Source organism: Sciurus vulgaris (assembly GCF_902686455.1).
Source record: "Sciurus vulgaris genome assembly, chromosome: 17".
Classification (NCBI taxonomy): Eukaryota; Metazoa; Chordata; class Mammalia; order Rodentia; family Sciuridae; genus Sciurus; species Sciurus vulgaris.
The window spans coordinates 53238049-53260485 of NC_136478.1; the positions used below are offsets into that span (position 1 = coordinate 53238049).

At 48.9% G+C, this 22437-nt stretch overlaps 1 protein-coding gene across 2 annotated transcripts; it reads left to right on the forward strand.

The window, feature by feature from the left end:
- The first annotated feature begins 6962 nt into the window (after positions 1-6962).
- LOC306647564 (uncharacterized protein) lies at positions 6963-20085 on the forward strand. Of its 2 annotated transcripts, XM_079117050.1 has the most exons (7): positions 6963-7027; positions 8189-8290; positions 8537-8677; positions 14810-14941; positions 16629-16793; positions 17060-17203; positions 19265-20085. In XM_079117050.1, the coding sequence occupies exons 1-7, from the start codon at positions 6973-6975 to the stop codon at positions 19498-19500; spliced, it is 975 nt and encodes a 324-aa protein (XP_078973176.1). In that variant the 5' UTR covers positions 6963-6972; the 3' UTR covers positions 19501-20085. The 2 variants fall into 2 exon arrangements, with proteins under 2 accessions (XP_078973176.1, XP_078973177.1); XM_079117051.1 differs by lacking the exons at positions 6963-7027; positions 8189-8290; positions 8537-8677 and adding exons at positions 11092-11231; positions 13269-13409.
- The last annotated feature ends 2352 nt before the right edge of the window (positions 20086-22437 follow it).

Consider the following 22437-nt stretch of genomic DNA (forward strand, 5'->3'; position numbering starts at 1 on the left):
GGCAGATGTGTAGGCAAACCTTTTCGGGGAGAAAAAACAACCAGTGCAAAGGCCCTGGGGTGAGAATGTGCCTGATGAGATCTAAGTCGGTGGACAGAAGGGTAGAGCACTAACTACCTCTACATAATGATTACCTTATTATGATTCTTATTAATCCATTGAAGCCTTGAGCTATTACTTTTAAGATAAAGTAAATCCTTTCTTCTAAGAGGCAGTAGGGCCCAGTGGTTCACTGGGAAGATTGTCCCCAGACAGTTTAAATTTCAGTGAACCTCACCCCTGGCTGGGTCACCCCGAACCAACATGGTCCTCTATTCTGAGCCTCTGTTTCCTCATCTGGAAAACGGGGCACCTCTGGAGTTGAAGTGAAGTCTGAACAAGACATTACAGTGAATGAGGCAGGGAAATAGAAAGTGCATGCTGGTCTAGGCAGGTTTGAGAGCTAGCTCAGCCACATGCCCCAGATGACCTTGGGAAGATGCTTTCCTCCACTGATCCTCAGTTTTACCACCTATACAATTGGTCTGGGGTGGGTGGGAGGCATCTCTCAGTGAAAAGAAAACTCAGGGTTGAGGAGTTTCAGAGCTCTGGTGTCTGGAACCACTACTCCCTGGTGGGTGACCTGGTGACTCTAGGCTGTTATTTTCTTTTTTATTTAAAGAATAAGGGAAGTCACTTTTAGCCACTCATCCCTACCTGGAACAGCTCTGGTCTCTTGAAATCTCTCTCCCCGCTCGTTTGTCTCTGTCTTTGCCATTTTCTATCTTTGTTTCCTTCCTTTTCGTTGTTTCTATCCCTCTCCCTCCCTCTCTCTGTCTCTCTCTGGCTCTGTCATATTCTCTCTGCCCCTTGTCTTTCCTTCTCTTTCTGTTTGCTTCTCCCCTCTCGGTCTCTCCCTGCTATCTTCTCTCACTGTTTCGGAATCTGTCTCTCTGACTCCTTCTCTGTCTCCCCTCAAGTAGCACACACCTGTAAGGTTCCGGGTGACGTAATGAGGGAGGGACAGGCAGGGGTCAGGGCCCTGGCATCTCAAGAAAAGTGGCAAGACTGTCCCCTACTTCCGCCCAGTGACTCACCTGGGCCTCGCCCAGCCGTGCCTGCCTGGGGGGCTGTGGGTGAGGCCCTCGGGTTTCGGGGCTTCCCCCAGCCTAAGGAGAGAAGGATTTTGTGCAGAGATAGAGATGGTGAGAGAGCAGGGGAGACGAAGCAAGGCAGAGACCTGGGGATAGCAAGAAAGACAGGAACAGACTGCGAGGGGGACAGCCAAGGGGTCGGAGGCACAGAGAGAGAGAGACGGAGTGGGAAAGACAGCATGAGGGAGACCGAGTAAGTGATAGGGCAGAGCTGGGGGTGGGGAGGAGAGGTCAGGCAGAGCGAGAATGTGACCTCCAGTGGCCCTCAGAGAGATAGAGACACTGAGTCTGTGACTGTGCCCTTGTGCCTGTGTGCACATGTCTGTGTCTGGTACTCACTCACACTCTTGCTCCCTGCCCTGAGGAATGACCAATCCCTGGCCTGGCTGCTTGGGAGGGCCCTTCCCTGGCTTGGGGAGGGTGTGGTAGGGGCAGGACTACCTGGCCACCTCCTGGACACAGAGGAAGAGCTGGGAGCCCCCTCGAGTCCAATACCCTTCTCTTTCCAGTTTCCAGGCAGAGGTCCAGAGGGGAGTCTTTTCTTGGGGGGCATTGGGGATTGAACCCAGGGGTGCTTAACAACTAAGCCACACCTGCAGCCCCTTTCTTTCTTATTTATTTATTTACTTTGAGACGAGGTCTCCCTGAGCTGTTTAGGACCCCACTAAATTGCTAAGGCTGTTCCCAAACTTGGCGATCCTCTTGCCTCAGCCTCCCCAGTTGCTGGGGTTATAAGTGTGCACCACCGAGTCCAGCTCAGAAGGCAGTTTCTTCCCCACTCAATTTTGTTCTGTGCTTGTGTGATGCTGGGCACAATTCCAAGGGCCTTATCTATGTTATCGGTGAATCCTTACCATGTTCTATTTTACAGATGAAGAAACTGAGGCTCAGAGAGGTGTGGTAGGCTGAATAATGCCCTCCAAAGATATCCAGGTCCTAAACTTTGAAACATATTGATGTCCCTTTACAGGAAAAAAAGGGTCTCTGCAGGAGAGATTAAATTAAGGATTTGTGTGTGTGTGTGTGTGTGTGTGTGTGTGTGTGTGTGTGTGTGCGTGTGTGCGTGAGTGTGCGTGCGTATCAGGGATTGAACCCAGGGGCACTGAACTCAAGAGCTACATTCCCAGAACTTTAAATTTTATTTTATTTATTTTTTTATTTTAAGGCAGGGTCTCACTAAGGGACCTGATTTAGAAATAAGCTTGTTGTAGAGATGACTCGTTAGGATGAAGGTGGGCTCCTCATCCAACATGACTGGCGTCTTTAGAAGGTGGCATGTGAAGACAGAAGCACAGGAAGGTGGCCGTGTGACAGCGAAGGCCAAGACATGACTGACGCCCTTAGAAGCCAAGCAGCACGCAAGATTGACAGCCGATCACCAGGAGCTTGGAAGGGGTGGAAAAGGATCCCCACCCCCAGGGTTTGGAGGGACCACGACCTTGCTGGCACCCTGGTCTTGGACTTCTTGACTTCAGACTGGTAGACACTCAGCTTCCGGTGTTTTAGCCCACCTGGTTTGCTGGAACTTGTTACGACAGTCACAGGAAGCTAATACGACTTCTATGAATCAGTGAGACAACTAGTGAAGGACAGGAAAGGAAGCACGCACGACACTAAAATGCTACTTTCATCACCTAACCTCTGCCGTGAAAACCAGCCCCAAATGCAAGGCTTGAACAAATATTGGGGCCTAACTCAGTGGAGATTGCTGGGGGAGCTCGGCCCAGGGTCTGATCTCCAGCACCACAAACCACGAGTGTTAAGCTTCAGATTCTGTGGGTGGTTGGGGCTACTCTGATCTCTGCTGGCTTGGCCAGGCCTGGTTAGATTTAGAAGGTATTATGGTCTGAATTTTTGTGACTCTTCCAAAATTCAGATATAGAAATTCTAATCCCAAGGGGATGGTATGAGAAGGCAAGGCTTTGGGGAGGGGATTATGTCATGAGGACAGAGTTCTTATAAAATGGAATTAATGCCCTCATAAAAGCGGTCCCAGGGAACTGCCTTGAGCCTTCCACCATGCGAGAGTGCAGAAAGAAGATGTCTTCCCTTAACCAGAAAGCAAGAATCTGGTGGCACCTCAGTCTTGGACTTCCCAGTTTCCAGAAAGGTGAGAAATAAATTTCTGTTCTTTATAAGTCACCGGGTTTATGGAGTTTTGTTACAGTAGCTCAGACTGACTAAGACAGGTGGCCTCATTCACACCACAGTGATGGCTGCTGTCCAGAGTGTCTCCATGGAAACCACAGGGTCTCCCATCCTGCAGGAGGCCATCCTGGCCCCACTTGTCTACTGTTGCAAGGGTGCCCACAGCAAGGGACAGAAGTTGCAATCCCCCAGGCCTTGGCTGGCACTCAGGCAACCTCACTTCTGCCACCTTCTCTGGGCCAAAGGAAGTTACGAGACCCACTCAGGTTCAAGAGGAAGAAGAGAAATAGACTCCATCTCTGGTTGGCAGGAGCTGCACATTGACACCTCTAGATTCACAAAAACTCAAGGCGTTTGAGAATATATGGAGTTGGGGAGACTGAGAAAAAACAGATATTTGCCTAGGGTGTGGGTGTGAGTTTACATTGGTATCACCTTACAGAAGGTAATTTTGCAATTACTCTTGAAATTAAAAATTAGAAAACCCCTCTGGATGGAGCGAGACCACTTAACACTCTTGGGAATCCAGCAGGTGAGTGAAATGAGACGGACACAAAGTTCTTTGCAGCATAGTTGGGGATATCAAATGGTATGGGCACCCAGCCGTAAGAAAGAAAGAGGAAGCACCTTAGGTCACTCAGGTTACCTGACTGTCCAATGTGAAAACCTCAGGCAGAAGGTAGGTACACAACATTGCAGCGTAGAAAAGCAGGGGCATGTGTCCGAACTTGCTTAAAATGATGTGCATTAAATAACTTCATGCCTGACGTCCCCTTACCTCCAGCTCCAAACGAAGGACAGGGAAGCGTCCCTGCATGCCCGCCCTTCACTCTTTACCCCACCAGCCTCTGTTTGCACAGTGACTCCTTACTCCCAGCCTGATAACCTCTGTGGAGACTGGCTTCTAATCACGAAGCTCTGGGAGCTACTTTGTCCTCCCCTGGACTCCCTCTCCTTTCCGCCCACCTTTCCTGAACCCAGGGGTCTGGGATCGTCCAGGAAGGAAGCGAATGAACCAATTCCCCAGACTTCCTGTTTCTTCCTGTATTCATTCAAGAAAAGCCAGCCCCTGCCAGGATCCTGTCTTTCCTCCTCAGGGTTGGCACCTTTCCAAAGCCAGCTCTTCAAATGCACACACGGATTGAGGGACCCTGCCCAGAGTCCGGAAGCCTCAGAGGCTGTGGGTGACCTTGGGCTTGTCCTTTCTCCTGCTTGAGATCTCTCCTCTGAGCCAAGGGGAGAGGTGACCTCTTTTACCAGCCATATTTACGTTGCTCAATTAACGATGATGACAATGACAGCCGCAGCTAGGGCCTGCAGCTCTAAGTGCCCCACGCACATCAACTCACTGACTCCTCGCAGTGACCCTTTGATGCAAGTTGTCCCCCTTTACAAATGAGGGAACTCCAGGCTCAAAATGCCTTGTTCAAGGCCACTCAGCTCAGAGGCAGAAGTGACAGAACTTCTGCCCACTGTCAACCCAGCTGTCTGGTTCCAAAGTGTTCCTCTCCCTCCAGGAGCACTGGCTTCTGTGTCCCTTCCTGGCATTTGCTGTGACCATCCTCCCCACCCCCGCCCCCGCCAGCTCCAGTTAAATCCATTTAGCAGACAAACTTCCCTGAGGCCCAGAAGAGGGAAAGGGACAATCCCAGAGTCATACCTGAGAGAACTCCATCTTCACAACAGGCCTTTTGATGCAAGTCAAAGCTCCAGGAAGGGGTGACTTCACAGAGGGCCACCCCCATGCCCTCTGTTCATTCCCACTGAACAGATGGAAAACTCAAGATGGCAGTGGGTAGAGGCAGCAGGGTGAAAGGACTTCACCCGTCTAGGGTAGGCCAATTTTGCTTTTATCAAAGCCCAGTGGATACTTTAGAAACTGGGGTTCAAATCCTGAGTTTTCACTTTGGAAAGCAGTATGGAGGTTCCTAAGACAACTTGAAATGGAACCACCGTTTGACCCAGCTATCCCACTCCTCGGTGTATACTCAAAGGACTGAAAATCAGCGTACTACAGTGACGCAGCCACTTCAGTGTTTATAGCCGCTCAGTTCACAATAGCTGGATTGTGGAACCAACCTAGATGCCCTTCAATGGATGAATGGATAAAGAAAATGTGGTACATATACCCAATGGAATGTTACTTAGTTTTAAATAAAATTATGGCATTTGCAGGTAAATGGATGGAACTGGAGAGTATCATGCTACATGAAATAAGCCAATCCCATAAAAACCAAAGGCTGAATGTTTTCTCTGATAAGCAGATGCTGATCCATAGTTGGGGGTGGGTAGGGAAGAAAGAAGGAACTTTGGATGTTGCAGGGGGGAGTGAGGGGAGGGGAGGGGCGGCAGGAAAGGCGAGGAAGGTAGAATGAGGCAGACATTATCACCCTATGCACATGGATGAAAAAGGGTTTTTTGTTTTGTTTTTTTGTGGTGCTGGGGATTTGAACCCAGGGTCTTAGTGCTTGTGAGGCAAGCACTCAACCAACTGAGCTATATCCCCAGCCCTGAAAAGAGTTTTTTAAATAGAAAAAACCCTAAGTTTTGTGGGCCTGGACAAAGGCCTTGACTACTCTGTGCCTCTGTTTCTCTGCCTGTGAGGGGGACACTCAGGGCTGATTTCATCCATCCCAACTGAGATACATCCAGATTTGGTTGGCAAAAATCTGCTGCCTGGGGACCTTGAGAGCCCCCATGGCGTCTCTGGTTCCACCCAGACACCCCCATGTTCCACAACTGCAAGGGTAACACTGGGTCCACAGGCCACCCATATGTCACCCTGGCTATGGGGCAGAATGACCACTGACTATAACCTGACTCATACCGTCTGACAGTTGAAGATTTTGAACATCTATCCTGGGGTTCATAATGGTGGCTTGTCCAGGTTGAGTGTCTCTTATCTGAAATGCTTGGGACCAGATGTGTTTCAGATTTCAGGATTTTTTTTTTTTTTGAGATTTTGAAATATTTGCATTCACATAATGAGATGTCTTGGGGATGGGAACCAAGTCCAAATATGAAATTCATTTGTTTCGTATATACCTTATACACATAACCTGCAGATAATTGTATATGATATTTTAATAATTTCATGCATGAAACAGTTTTGTGATGTAGAATTTTCCACTTATAGCCTTAGGTCTGTGCTTAGAAAATTTCAGATTTTGGGTCATTTCACATTTTGGGCTTTTGGATTGGAGATGATCAACCATTGTAAGGACTTAAAGAGTTAACATCAGTACAAAGTCACTAGGCAACCTGTTATTATTACTCTTTAATTGTAGATGGACACAATACCTTTATTTTACTTATTTAATTTTACACGGTGCTGAGGATCAGACCCAGTGCCTCACAGGTGCTAGGTGAACACTCCACCACTGAGCCACAACCCCAGCCCCAGGCAACCTGTTATTAATAATAATTATTAAAATAACAGCAGGTCCATCTACCTTTTGGCCTCATGCAATAACCTGAGGCTTCTCCCAGGAGCCTGCCGGGCTGTTCCCCACCTGGATGTTCTCTCTGTCCCCTCCCTCCTACCAGGCGTCCCAGCAGCCCGGAGGGTGGGTCCGGCCGCTATCTCACTGGGCTATTTGCTCTCCCTCTTCTGGGGCTGCCACCCTGGACAAGGCCCTTGGATAAAAGGCCAGGGCACCCGTGTCCTGCTTCCTACTCTCTGGTCTGAATCATGCTCCGGCTCCTCCCTGCCCTGGCCCTCCTGGGGGTGCTGGCTGCCCCAGAAGGTGAGTATGGTGTGGACACTCAGAAGGAGAGACCAGCCCAAGGTCACACAGTTGGTGGGAGTCGGCTTCAGAGTCTGAGACCCAGACCCTTCCACCTGGCCTGGTGGTCACAGACTGGTTGAGAAAGAGCATGGATCTGGAGGCAGGCTGCCAGGATTCACATCCTGGCTCTACCACTTGATAGCTGTGTGATCCTCAGCCTGCCACTTAACCTCTCTGTGCTTCAGTCTCCCCATCTGTGAAACAGCTCTTAATGATTCTCTGGAGCAATTATTACTAGTCTGTGACTTTACCTGCCTATCTCCCCTTGGTTCTAATTCTGCCACCGTTGACCTGGGTTGAGAATTGAGTGGCCTGGATGCCAACCAGAATCCTGTTGTGTGATCCTGAATGAGACCCCAAGTCCCTCTGGCCTCAGTTCCCCCATCTAGAATAGGAAGGTGTGAGGCAAGGTCAGCATTGTCCGATGGGGCTTTCTTGAGCCTTGAGGTTTCTTTGAAGAATCTCAGAGGCCTCTGCAGATCAAGGCTGGGCAGGAAGACAGAACCCCCCTCAGCAGGGCCTCCAGAGGGCAATCCCAACTTCATCTGCTCAGTTCAGGCTTGTGAGCATGATGCAGATGGCCGAAGCTCTAGAGGGTTAGACAGGAAGAGGCAGCAGCTGTGGCCTGGAGCTCCTCTGCGTCCCAACCCCACACCTTTGCCATGCTGTGTCTCCTGCTGAAATGCCATTCCCACTCCTCTAGAGAGTGTGTGTGTGTGTGTGTGTGTGTGTGTGTGTGTGTGTGTGTGTGTGTGTGTGCTGGGATTGTATCCAGGGGCATTTTACCACTGAGCCACATCTCCAGTCCTTTTATTTTTCAGTTTTGAGATAGGGGCTCTCTTAAGTTGCTTATGGCCTTGCTAAATTGCTGAGGCTGGCCTCAAACTTGTGATCCTCCTGCCTCAGCCTCCCTAGTACCTGGGATTAGAGATGTGTGCCACTGTGCCTGGTAGAAAATGTTTCTTTACCTTTTCTCAACAGCCCTCCTCCAGCTATGGCAGCCTCCAATCCTATTCCTGAATCCCGTGTGTGTGTGTGTGTGTGTGTGTGTGTGTGTGTGTGTGTTTCTTTCTCCTCTCTCCTAAACTACAGGGTTTGACTACTCCTCTCTTCCCACAGGGGCTTCCAAGACGTGTCCAGCCTGCTCTTTGCCTCAAAATTGCACGGATATCTCTTGTCCTTCTGCCCAGGACACCTGCTTGTTTAGCCAGATGCATCTGGGTATTGGACTGGCCAGGGTGGGCAGAGAGGGTGGACAAAGGAAAGGCAGGGGTGGGAGGGGACAGGCATGGAGGAGCGGCTGGGGACCTGGGGTTGTGCACTTGGCTCAGCGGGTGCTGCTGGAGTGGGTGGGTGGGGTGAACTAACTGCCAGTGGGGAGGCCCTACATAGGCTTCCGGAGCTGAGGCCCCAGGAGGGCCCTGGGAAGAAGGCCTTTAATCTCTCCTCCTTGGACTCTATCCTTAGAAAATGGCACGGTCCTCGAGAGCGGGTCCTGTGTGGCCCCTGGGGGATGCCAAGAAGGCGCCTACGCCCTGACCTACGGTCCCCACCCCAGTCTCTGGGTCAGCACGGTGTGTTGTGAAAACTGCAGCGCCCTCCAAAGAGGTTTGTTGGCGGTGGGACCTGGGGCCACACACCAGCCAGGGTGTCATGGGGACTTGGCCAGGAGCTTCCTCTCCAGGAAATTTCTGTCTGGTGGGTGGGAGCAAGAAGGGAACCTCAACTTTCTCATCTAGAAAATGGGTCTGAAGTAAATTTTGCAGAGAGGGGTCCCCTTGTCTGGCACACGGCGGGCACTCTGTATTTTGTAACTATGCTTATTGAATTTTGGGGGGGCTGGAGAGAGGCCCACAATTCTTTCCTCTCCTGAGAGCCTCTCCTCCAGACTCTCCCTGCAGGCTGTCCCAGCAGAACAGGAGCGTTATGGGTGGTGACAGGCGGGTCTAGGGTAAGACCAGCCATCTTCCTGTGGCACCAGACTTAAGGGAGAGCTCACTCTGCTCCTTCGCACTCCTGAGAGTGAGCATCTTCTCAAATTTTGTGCCCCTGGCATTACAACAGACCCAGCCCTGGGTGGTAATCAAGATAATTTTTTGTTATTTGGTTATTTCTTTAAAGAAAGGATTTGTATTTGACAGAGATAGGAATGAGGAGATACAGCACTCAGGGCTACCAGGCATCCTTTCACACAACCGAGGTGTCCTGCTTTCTATAAAAAACCACCAGGTCCACCAGGTCCCAGGAGAAGTGGGGTCCTGCTCAGCATATAAAAGAGCAGTAATGATTAAAATCACATTTAAAAATCTTGTGTGTGATGATAGATTGAAAGGACCACACCTGATAATTTGTGTGTGTGTGTGTGTGTGTGTGTGTGTGTGTGTGTGTGGTACCAGGGATTAAATCCAGGGGGGCTTAACCACTGAGCCATATCCCCAACTGTTTTTTATATTTTATTTAGAGACAGGGTCTTGCTGAGTTGCTTAGGGCCTCGCTAAATTGCTGAGGCTGGCTTGAAACTCATGATCCTCCTGCCTCAGCCTCCTGAGCTGCTGGGATTACAGGTGGGCACCACTGACCCTGGTCCACTAGTTGTCTTTTGATAAAGGGTCTGTTGCCACATTGTCCAATAGAAATGCAACATGAGCCATGTGTGTAATTAAAACTTCTCTAGTAGCTACATTAATTTTTTTTTTTTTTTTTTTTTGGTGGCATGTACCTGTAATCCCAGTGACTTGAGAGTCTAAAGCAGGAGCATTGCAAGTTCGAGGCCAGACTGAGCAACTAGCAAAACCCTGTGTCAAAATAAAATACAAAAATAAGAAGGACTAGTGACTAACTCAGTGGTAAAGTGCCCCTGGGTTCAATCCCCATACCCTCCCCCAAATAAATAAATAAATAAATAATAAAGAGACAGCTCTAAAATAATGTTTTCTTCAGTCGACTTATCTGAAACTGCCAGTGTTTTGAGATGAGCCCCTGTTAAGATGATTTTTTTTTTTTGAGAAAAAGGAAAAGAAGTTTTATTGACTTGCTAGCAAATGAGAAGTCAGCAGACTCACGTGTCAGAGGTTATGCAATTCTATCAGGAGAGCAGCGGGCTTTTAAGCAGGACCAAGTTCCAGGTGTGCATATCAGCAGTCATAATTCATATCCAAATGGGATCCTTGAGAGATAGCCATTTCTCAGATCTGCTGGTACCAGCTCCTTAGACTTGATTTCTTCATTCCTGTGATCAGTGAGCTAAAGGAAGGACCATTAACTTGGCCTAGGGTGGGAGGAATGTTAATGGTTTCAGAGGTCTCAATCCATAGATGGCTGGCTCCATTCCTTGGGGCTCAAGGTGAAGCAGAACATCATGGCAGGAGAGTTTGGCAGAGGGAAGCAGCTCACAGGATGATCAGGAAGCAGAGAGAGCTTAAGATGATTCTTGGCTGAGATTTTACTCTGGAAAAATATACCTAAATGACTTCCTCTTAAATGTTTCAGATCTCCAAGGAAGCATTCAAAATTAATCAGATGGTGGTGAACCTGGAAGGCAGAGGTGTACTCTTTTGCAGAATACCACAATATCTTAAGCCCCAAATAACAGGATCGCTTTCTAATCACTTTTGAAATTCAGGATCCCTAAGGAGGGGCCCTCATCCGTTGTCAGTGCTGTGTCTCCAGGGCCTAGAAGAGTGCCTGGTACACAGTTGGAGCTCAAGAAGTGTTTGTGGAATGAATAAAAGAAGCTTTAGGATCCAATCGGAAAGTTTCTTTAGGACAAACGAACAGAATGGGGCTGTTATTTGTGTCTCCTTAGAATAAGCTTTCAGGGTTTGGAAGGCGGCATCTGAGACCAGGCTGGTCCCATTTTGGAGGAAAGTGATCTGAATTGTTCCTGGCAGGGGTTGGGGTGTGGTGTGGAGGCAAAAATAGAGGGAAGACAGGGGAACAGAGGGCTGGTGGGGTAAGGAGGGCTGGGCACCGGGTTCACTCAACTCCATCCCACTCTGACTATACCTGCTTCCACCAGAGGCAGGGCCCAAGGCCCAGCCCAACGCAGTAAAGTGTCCTTACTGTTCTGGGGATAACTTCACCTCATGTGACTCCCTTTCGATCATGAACTGCACTGGGAACCAGACTGTGTGCGTCACTCTCAATGGGACATGGAGTAGAGGTAAGGGCTCCCTTTGGGAGGTCATTTGCATGGCAGACTCCCCTTCCACCTGCATAAATAACTGTTGTGGTTCCTTTGCACGTGTGTTCACATTATCTCTTGTTATTGAACAAATCACCCGCAAATTCTGTGGCTTACCATGACCATCTTTTATGCTATCAATGGATTGTGAATTCAAGAAGAGCTCAGCCAGACAGTTCCGGGTCTCTCGTGTGTTTAGAGTCAGAGGGTGGCTAGAGCTGGAATTAGGAGTAGGGCCAAGAGCAGCAGGGGGCTGGCTGAACTTCTCTCACACATGGAGTCTCTGGGTCTTTCCACGTGGTCTGTCCACATTGGTTAGCTTGGGCTTCCTCACATCATGGCTGCCTCAGGACCCTTTATGTGGTAGTAGAAGACTTCATCCGGCAAACGAGGTGGCAGCCTCCTGGACTTTGATAACCTCACCTTGGAAGTCACATAAAGTTACTTCTACCATACTTTATTGATTGAAATGGTCACGAAATTCCATTTAGTTTCATGGTGGGAGGTGTAGATAAGCACAGATGTCACCTGTTAAAAGAATTTGAAGATGCATTTTATTTTATTTCCACAGTACTGAAGATTGAGCTCAGGGGCACTCTGCCACCAAACTACACCCCCAGGCCTGTTTTATTTTTATTTCAAGACAGAATCTCACTAAGTTGCCGAGACTGGCCTCAAGCTTGTGATCATCCAGCTTTAGCCTCCCAAATTGCTGGGATTACAGGCGTCCACCATTGTACCAGCTGAAGGTGCATTTTAAAATGACGACTACGTGTTTGCAAGTGGTTGAGGCACAGGCTTTTTCAGCAAAAGCCTTAGGAGAGAACCATCCTGGCCAGAGCAGAGACTAACTCTGAAGCCAACAAAGTGATCGAGAGAAGTGGTCTATGCTTCTGCCACTGTCAGTAAGGTGGAGTAGATCCTCCAAAGCATCTTCCTGCTGTAAACAGTGGCATGCTGGGAAGGAGCTGGGGAGAGGGATCCACCCTGGCAGGGAGGAATATTGTATCAACGACATTGTTTAACATTGCTGGTGCGTGGTGATAATAAAAAGCAGATTTACTTTTAGTTGATTTTTTTAATGTTCTACAGACAAACACCCCCTTAGCCTGCTCCCATGACAGGCTGCTCCCACTAGCCACCCTTGCCTCTTTGTATGTCACCGTTTACAGATAAACTAGATCTTGTGTAAAAATAAATTTTTTCATGCTGTTGGAGATTTCAGGAAGCTAGGGAAATTTCCAAGGGTCCCTAAACAAAACAAAAATGTGAGCAGAAGTCAGAATGAGAGCAGTGAGAGAATGTGAAATTCACAGTGGCCCTGAGAACAGATGCTGATAATGACCTTCTGTGGGTAAATAGGTCTTAGCACAGCACATTGGTCAGGGAGCTGACCCTTGGGTTCTCACATAAGATAGGACCTTGGAAAGAGGCTGAAAAGATCCCAGGTTGGTAATATCACCTTATCTGTATAGAAACAAAAGCAAATCCTCCCAGAGGAAAAACCCCAAGGATTCCCACAGATCAACATCAACCAAACATGAGCTCATAATCAGAGCTCCTGAAACACAAGGAAGCAATTCACCATGAGGAAGAGCAGAAACAACAAATCATAGATGTGTGTCCATGAGGAACTCGGCCATTGTGATCCTCAGCTACAGGACATAATAATATACCTCTATGTGATATACCTGACGGTATAAAGTTAGAATCACAAAAAAAGAGCAGCAAGAAGAGGTTGTAAAAAAAATGGCAAGGTAGGGCGGGGGCTGTAACTCAGTGGCAGAATGCTTGGCTAGCATGTGTGAGGCACTGGGTTTGATCCTCAGCACCACATAAAAACAAATAAATAAAATGAAATAATTTCTAAAAATGGCAAGGTAGACTTGAAAAGGAATCATATAGAATTACTGAGGGGCTGCCAAGACATGGGAACTTGCTGACAGAAAAAGGCAGACATGAAGGTGGAGACTTTGACTCTGAGTCTTTCCCTGCAAACTCTTCTTATTTCTGCAGGAGGTCCCCAAATCCTGAAGGGCTGTGCTACACCAGAGATCTGCCACCTGCAAGTGAATGACACTCTGGGCCCAGAGCAGGCTGGATTTCATCTCGCCACCAAGCCTGATTGCAGTTACCCGGCTCCTCCCACACAACCAGGTGCTTTGAACCCTGCCTTCCTAGAACCCCACCCTCTCAGCCCTTCCCAGGCCTCATATGTCCTTCCCAATCCTTTGTGTTCCTGGGGTACACTCCCCCCCCCAACAATGCTCCCAGGAGTACTGTTATTCATATGCACACACAAACAGCACCCAATACACTCAGTAGCAGAAAATCCATTGGTGCACAACCACAGACACCCACAGTTCTATCTCAACACCTACTGCACGTGCACAGAGGCGCATGAACTTCAGACATGAACATCTGTGATGTGAAATTAGAGATCTGAACTCCGCTTAAGGAACAAACCTGATGTTCTTTTTCTTTCTTCACTTCCTTGCTTGTGAAAGATGACAGATTGGTCAACAGTCTTCTTTTGGATTACCAAAGAACATTCACCACCATTTTTTTTGTCTTCCGGAAAAGAGAGATGCTAATTGGAATACTATTTACTGGGATAAGAGTATATTGAGCGATTCATTTGAACAGCATTATGAACTTTTTAGAGGCCCATCAGGAAAGGCAAATTTCCCTGGACAGAGCAGTTCTAGGGATGCAGAAGATGCCTTTGTTAGAAACTGCACAGCCGGGATCATTCTGCGTTGCAGAAAAAGATCTGCTGACTGACTCTGCAGGCAGAGCGGGCGCATTCCCACCTTAGCTTCCTCAGATTCCAGTTGCCAACAGTTTTACTTTCCCAAACTAAGCAGTGGATCAAGTTAATTATCACAACGAAGAAAAAAAGGCAGACTTGGGAGCTTGAAATTTACAATAGGAAAAGGAAAAGGGTAAAATATGATTGCCAGCTATAGGAACTTGGGTCATGGAAATTTATGCAAACAGACGTAACTCCTCCATGCGTGGACATGTGGATTCTCAGGTCCATATTCAGGGACTGGGAAAGACAGGCACAGACATACACCAGCATGCAGAAGTACACATTGTCCACAGGCACACCGACACACCGACTGACATCTATGAACACTCACAGTTGTACTCTGACGCATCCCAGTACCCCACACCTCACTGGAAACAGACACACCCCGCTCCAGAAGCACTCACAGATCCACAAAACCAGCCTTAAACACACACAGACACACAGATCTGCTTGTACCCCTATGCACGTAGGTGGGGCACAGAGGCACACGCACAAACACCTCCACGGCCCCCACCCCCAGCCAGCTTCAGAAACACGCAGACAATTCAACACAGGCCAGATGTGCACACAGGAAACGGCCCTGCATCCTTGCCCCACAGCAGAAATGCATGCCCTTTTGTACACTAAGGGCAAAGACGGGTGTGCCCAGAAATTTTTGCAGGCGCACATGTGTGAACACACACACACACACACACAAACACACACACACACACACACACAGAGGTTTTCTTTCTCTCTCCAGGTCCCCATGCAACTGTGACCCATAGCAAGCCAAAGGCCACCATTTGTTTCACCTGCTCAGACCTCTCCCATTGCAACCTTGTCTCCTGCCCCGAGGACAGAAACTACTGCCTTCAGACAACAGGAATCACAGGTGAGCGCCCACAGGAGCAGAAACAGGCCCTGAGGCACAGCGAGACTTCTTGCCTTTCCGTGTCTGTGGCCTCCACTTTTCCTGGCCATGCAGGATGGAGGCTCGGGGCAGTGGAAGGTGTGAGTTGCAAATCCCATGGCACATTTGGTTCAGCTCTTGCTGAGTAGCCATCCACTTGAGAGGCTGAGGCAGGAGGATCGAAAGTTCGAGGCCAGGCTCAGCAATGAGTGAGGCCTAAGCAACTTAGTGATACCCTGTCTCAAAATAAAAAGCAAAAAGGTCTGAGGATTTGGCTCAGTGGTAAAGTACCTTCTGTGTTCCATCTCCATTGAAAACGAGGTAAAGGCTCAACCAGTCACAAGAGGATGGATACTATATGAGTGCATGATTTCACTTTATGAGAGATCTAGAGTAGTCACAGTCATGGAAACAGAGAGGAATGGTGGTTGCCAGGGATTGGAGGAGAGGGAATGGGAGCTGTTCAATTGCTATAGGGTTTCAGTTTAAAAAAAAAGAAAGTTCTAGAGATCTGTTACACAATAATGCAAATATAGTTAACCATTGAACTGTACACTCGAAAATGGTTAAGAAGGTAGATTTCACATGATTTTTTAACCACAATTTTGTGGTTTAAAATAATAACAGCTGGGCGCAGTGGCACATGCCTGTAATCCCAGCAGCTCAGGAGGCTCAGGTGGGAGGGTCATAAGTTCAAAGCCAGCCTCAGCAACTTAGCGAGGCCCTAAGCAACTCAGCAAGAAGGACTGAGGATGTGGTTCAGTGGTTAAGCATCCCTGGGGTCAATCCCTGGTACCCAAAAACTTAAATAAATAAAACAATGCGTTGTTATTTCTCATGATTCGGCCATCTTGGGCTCAACTGGACAGACCTTCCACTCCAGGTGGTGAAAGCTGAGGTCCCTTATATGCTGCATTCTGCTGGGAACTTGATGTGCACTGGAGGCCCCCCATCCCCCAGAGCCTCTGTCTGCGGGGGCTCTTGGCAGCCCATAGCTCAGCCTCAGCCTCCTCACAGTATGGTGCTGACTGCTGAGAAGAAAAGAGTAGAAAGTTCCAGGCCTCTCAGGAGACAGGCTCAGCCGGGGCACAGCATCACTGGTGCCACTCTCTGTTGACCGGAGCGAGGTGCCGATTGAAAGGGGAGGAAGCACTTGCTCTTGCTGAGGCAGTGACGGTCTTGTTGCCGTGGGCTGGGAGATTCAGTGGTGGCCATCTTGGTGTCAGTGATGTTCTGGGCAGCGAGCTCCTTAAGATCCCTGCACCTCTGTTCCAATAAAGCCGAAAAACTGTAAATGGGAAGAAGAATTGAACTTGCAACCAGCTCTTTGCTATCTTCCAGCAGCATGAATAGTGTACCAGGCTCCCGTGCTGGGCATTTCTGGAATACCAGAGAAGTATCTGAGTAAGGCCACGAGGTGCTCAGAGACAGAGCAGGGAGGCTCACAGAGGCCCCCCTGTTAATTGGAACCCTAAGGGAGAAGGCAGAGTGTCCAGGAAGGTTTTCTGAAGTGTGTCTTTATGAGCAATGACCAGGTTGGATTTATTATGGGGGGATCTCAGGCAGGGCGAATGCCAATAGGATGACATCAGAAGGGACTGGGGGCATTCCATTAGAGGGTAGCTTGCGGTCGCCTTCTCTCATTAGCCTGCCCTCCGCCTCTCTCCAGCCTTGAGGGAAGGAAACTTGGTGGCCTGGAGAAATGGCTCCTGTGTGGCCTCCAAGGACTGCAAATTGGACAGCTCCATCTCTGCCTTGACCTACAGTGCTGGCTTCGGCTTCTGGGTCAACACCACCTGTTGCCGAGGCAACTGCCAGAAGCCCACTCCTCTCGGTATGCTGCCCCCAGAAAGCAGTCAGATGGGTGGCCCAGGAAGTGGTAGGTGACTTTGGAGGAGAACTTGTCCTCAGTCGAGGAAGGTAGGTGGGCAAGAATATCAATGCAAAATTCCCCAGTTGGGTTCCCCTAAGTCATTGACCCCAGCTCAGTGGGAAATCTCATTAAGGTCATTCCCCTGTGGTCGATTGTATGAGCACACCAAGGGCCCTGGAGGTTCTGAGAGTCCTCTTGGCTGACCTTCGCCTTCCCCTGTACAACAGCTCTGCCAGCCTCACGTACCTTGAGCAAGTTCCTGTGCCCTACGTGTGCAGAGGACCACCAGGAGCCCTGCAATTCCTCCTTCTATATGCAGTGTCCCCTTGGGGAGACGGAGTGTGTCCAGCTGGACCTGATGCCTGAAGAAGGTAATGGGGAGTGTGTGTGTGTGCATGTGTGTGTGCGTGTGCATGTTCACACACAGTGAGTTGAGTGTATTGGTTTTCGATGAAGACATGCCTGAGTTTGGGTTCTCACCTCCATCATGTACCCTGCGTGGCCTGTGGCAAGCAACTTCATCTTTATTAGCTTCCCTTTTCTTTTCCAGTAAATGGAGATGCTGGATGGACATTCTCCCCCCCGGGTTTTGTGAGGTCTGAGTGAATTCATGAGAGAGGCAGTAGAGGAGCGGGTATAAGAGCAGGACTCTGGGCCAGGCTGCCTAGGTTCAAATCCTGGGTCCACAGCTTAGAGCTGGGTGATATTGGACAGGTGATCTAGCCTCTCTGTGCTTCCATTTTCCCATTTGAAAAAGGAGGCAGTAATAGGCTCTGTCGTAATACTGTTGTGAATAAAATCAGAAATCCATTAAACTCTTACATGAGTGCTGTCCAAAAGCAATATAATGTGAGTCACATATGTAATTTAAAATTTTCTAGTAGCCTCATTAAACAATTAAAAAGTAACAGGGGAAATTAACTTAATAACCTTCTGTTTAACCCAATGAATCCAGCATTATCATTTCCAACATGCAATCAATGTAAGAGATTGTAAGCAAGACATCTTGTGTTCGATTTTTCTAAGTCTTTGGAATCGGGTGTTTATCTGACACTCACAGCAGTGTCAATTCAGACTGTCCACCTCTCAGGTGTTCAATAGCCACATGTGGCCAGTGATTACCATATTGAACAGTATCCCTCTAGAACACAGGAAGTGCTGTGAATGGCGCTGTGGTGACTCTAAGGTCATATCTAAGGAAGACAGGAAAGAATGTCCGCGGGGGGTGCAACTTGGAAGTGTGAGGGTCATGACCGGCATGTGCACGGGGCTTGTCACACTCGGGAAGTGTGCACCTGTGTGTTTCTGGATGGGGTTGGCAGGTGCCTTTGTGTTGTGTGTGGGTGTCTGGGGATGGGAGATAATGTGATTGAGGTGTGTGTGTGCGTGTGCGCGTGTGCATGGGTGCACATGTACGGGTGAGTGTGCAAGAGAATGGGTCTGAAACAGTGACTCACAAAAATGGTTCTGTGAGGGTGTGCGCACTAGTTCAGGCAAAATGAAACAAATTGGGACCACCCTGAGGCTTATGCTTCTTTTTAGCTTTTTTTATTTTTATTTTTTTTAATACTGGGGATTGAACCCAGGAATGCTTAACCACTGAGCCACATCCCAGGCCTTTCTATTTTTTATTTTGAGACAGGGCCTCCCTAAGTTTCTGAGACTGGCCTCGAACTTACAATCCTCCCGCCTCAGCCTTAAGAGCCACTGGGATTGTAGGTGTGCACCACGGCACATAGCTCTTTTTAAGATTTTTTTTAATTATAGAGAAGTTGTTCAAAGATAAATGAAAGTGGGAATAGTTTAATAAATTCCCATTATACCCCACTCTGAAAATAGCCCCCTGATGGCCAATCCTGTTCCATCTCTGCCCTGATCTCATATTATTTTGAAGCAAATTCAGATATTGTACAACTTTCTCCATACATATTTCCATCTCTATCTCTCTAAAAGATAGGGACTTAAAATTAACCTACAAACTAAGTGAGCCTGAAAAGGAATAAATGTTATTATAAAAAATAATAACCTAAGTTGTGAGGGTTTTTAAATTGAAAAAACTTTACTTGCACATTTTCCATCAAGTCCTCGGAAAACTGGTTCCCTTTGCGTATTGATGCCTGTGCATAAATAAACCGCCTTACATCATTACATTAAGTATGGCTCCGAAGAGTCAGGGAAAAGTTGCAAACGTGTGAAATCAGCGGCATTCCGGGTGTCGCGCGGCCTTTGTCAGTGTGGAACCGCAGGGGAAGGCATACCTGCAAGGTAGAAGGACTAACGAGAGGGACAGAAACATCCCAGTGAGGTCTCACCGAGGACACTCCCCCTGGTGCCCCTGTGCCTGCCAGGTGCGCGTGTGCGCGTGCGCAGGTGTGACCCTCCGCCCGCGCGGGCGTGTCCCCATGTCGCCCTCCTCACACCTGTCTCCGCAGGCGGCCGAAACCTGAGCCTGAGCCTGCGGGGCTGCGGCTCCCGCGACCTGTGCGACGCCCCGGCTGTGAAGGAGGGACGCCTGGCGCTCCCGGGTCTCCGGCTGGCCCGCCCACCATACTGCAGCACCCGTCACCGCGCGGTCCTGGAGTCTCAGTGTCTCCTGGACACCGCCTCTGGTCTCCGCCTCGCCCTGCCCGCGCTGGTGGTGGCCCTGGGGACCTCGGTGCTTGCCTGAGGCATCAGGCCCGGACCGCCTTTCCCCTGGGACTCCCCTGCTGCCTGCTTGCTCTCATCTCACTGGATGATGCCTGGATTCCCTCTTTAGGACACTTTTTGGGCCTGGAAGCTTCTGGTGAGATAGTCAGGGACCAGGGGCAGGCTCCTCTCCCAGACCAAGCGCTTCCCCTAACGTCCTGGTACCAGAACCCCGCACAGGCTATACCTCCTCCATGAGCATGGGCTGTCTTCCCTCAAGGCCACCCACCCCTGCGGAGGCCAGGCCTCTGCTGGTCGAGGACCAAACCTCCGTGGACAGCAAGGGTCCCCCCACCACCCAGTCCAGACCAGCGTTGTTCTTCCTCAGACTACAAAGGCCCGCCTTCTCTTTTAGACACAAAGACTAGGCCAACTTTCTTAAACTAGGGGATCCCCAACACCAAGCCACTCCCTCAGCTGGGTCAGTGTCTTGTTTTTTCAAACACCAGGAAGCAAATCCTTCTTCTTGTCTCCCTCTGTAGGGTCTAGCAAAGTCCTGTGAGCCAAAGTGGGACTTAAGGACCCAGTACACCCACTTCCCAAGGCTTCTAGGGCAGCTGGTTCCTCTCCCTCTGGGCCACGATGGGCAGGGGGCTTGGGTGGGGTGAGAGTTCCCTGCTGTCTGGGCTCAATCTCCCAGCTGTAACCAAATCTAAATGAATTGCCTTCCATAATGCCAAGCAGTTTGGATTTCCCTTTTCTGAAGTAGCAACCTCACATAGGATCCTGATGGGGTCGACTTTCTCCTCTGGGGCCTGGAGAGGTCAAGCCTGTCTTTGGCCAGGACTTCTGAGACCTGGGGTGGGGACTGCTAGGACCACAGTGCCTGGGGCCAGGTGGGCATAGAGCAAATGCTTAGTCTGGAGGCAACATCATTTTGGAGCAAGCAACAAACTCAAAGGATTGAGCAGAGAGGTAAAAATGGGGAACTCGCAGTGGGTAGGATGCCAGGAACCTTCTGCTTTTAACCGAAAGTAACAAAATCCAATCCAAGAAACTGAAACCATTTGTCATTCATCTAACAAATGTTTATTGATCACATACTCACATTAAGCACAGTTCTAGATATGAGGGATACAGAAGAAATCCCTTCCTCTCATGGAGGCTGTGTTGTAATGGAGGAGATAAATAATAACCAAAGACCCCATATGATATGCCAGAGAAGAGACAGCTGCTGGTAGGAGGAAGGGGTGTGTTGCCAAAGTCAAGAGATTTTACAGAGGGTGGGTTGAGAGGGTGAGATTTGAATAAAGGACTGAAGGGGATGAGGGAGAGGTGATGCAGATGTCTGAGTACCAGTGATGGGGCTTTGCAGGCAGAGGGAAATGTGAATGCAAAGGCCCTGCGGCAGGCACAGTGAGATAGTGCAACATGACCCAAAGAACAGCGGGGTAGGGGGTGTCCGGGGTCTGATTCAGACCAAGGAGTCATTGAGAACCTTTCTGCTTTGCTACCCTAGCACATTGATGTTTGCATTGTGGCCACAGCCACACTCGTACAGCAGGTACCCAAAGCTGGAAGGGCTGGCTTCCCTTTCTGGTCTTTCACAAACCTCCATCCCTAGCAGCCTTTCCTTATGCCTTACTGACCAGACTTGAGCAGCCAGTCTCTGGAAGATAATGGACTCATCCTGATTGACTTCCCCTAATCAGGATTCAGACCCTGGAGTTGAAAAAGGTCCCAGCCTCTCTTAAGGAACAAGGCTGCTCCGGAGTCTGGATAAACTGAGGTTCTATTAACAAGGAAGAAGGGGAATAGGGGCCAAAGGGATCAGTCAGGAAGAGAAACCACCCTAGGTTGTTCCTTCTTCTCCTTCTTCTCTCTTTTTTGGTACTGGGGATTGAACCCTGGGGTACTCAATCACTAAGCCATATCCCCAGCCCTTTAAAAAATTTTTTTTGTAGTTGTAGATGGACAGAATGCCTTTATTTTATCTGTTTATTTTATGTGGTGCTAAGGATCAAACCCAGTGCCTCACACCTCAGAGGCAAGTGATCTGCCTCTGAGCCCAGCCCTTTTTAATATTTTCATAAGGACAAGGTCTTGCTGAGTTGCTTAGGGTCTCACTAAAGTTGCAGAGGCTGACTTTGAATTCACAATCCTCCTGCCTCAGCCTCCTGAGCCGCAGGGCTGGTTTCTTGATAGAAGGAGTTTAATTGAGGGAGTTGCCTATACTGGGAGAACAAGCGGTAGAAGAAGTGGGGCTAGAGAGAAAAAGGGAGAAGGGAAGGGTGTTCTGATTACTGTGGCCGTGTAATAAATTACCCAAAAACGTAGTGGCATAAAATTATTCAGGAACGTGACTCAGGAGTGTGGGGAGTGTTTGTTTCTGCTCCACAAGGTCTAGAGTATTTGAGGTCAGGGGACTGGAACCATCTCTAGGCTCATATATTCATAAATCTATCAGTCATTGCTGGCTGCGGCTGAGATCTTGGCTGAAGCTGCAGCTGGAACCCTGCATGTAACTCTTTCCTGTAATTACGACTTCCTTATGACATGGTGCCTTGGCTCGTGATGGGCAGGATTCTAACATAGCCACCTTTCCCAAGATTCCATTGTCTCCCGGACTATGAATTAAATGGGACATTACATACATGATGATCTTATGTTACACAGTAAGGGAGATTTTTCAGATGTCATTAAATTTACCAATTAGTTGAGTTTAAGTTCAGCAGAAAGATGATCTAGGTGGACTTCATCTACTCACGCACGCCCTTTAACAGCAGAGCATTTTCTCTGGCTGTAGCTGAAGAGGAAGTTGGACGTGAAGCATGCAAAGGATCTGCTGTGGCACTGCGGGCTTTAAGTTGAAGGGGCCGTGTGGATAGGCCTGAGAGTGGCCTCTAGGGGCTGAGAGTCACCCACCACCAAGAGCCAGCATGACAGTGGGGACCTTAGTCCTATAAATGCGAGTAAC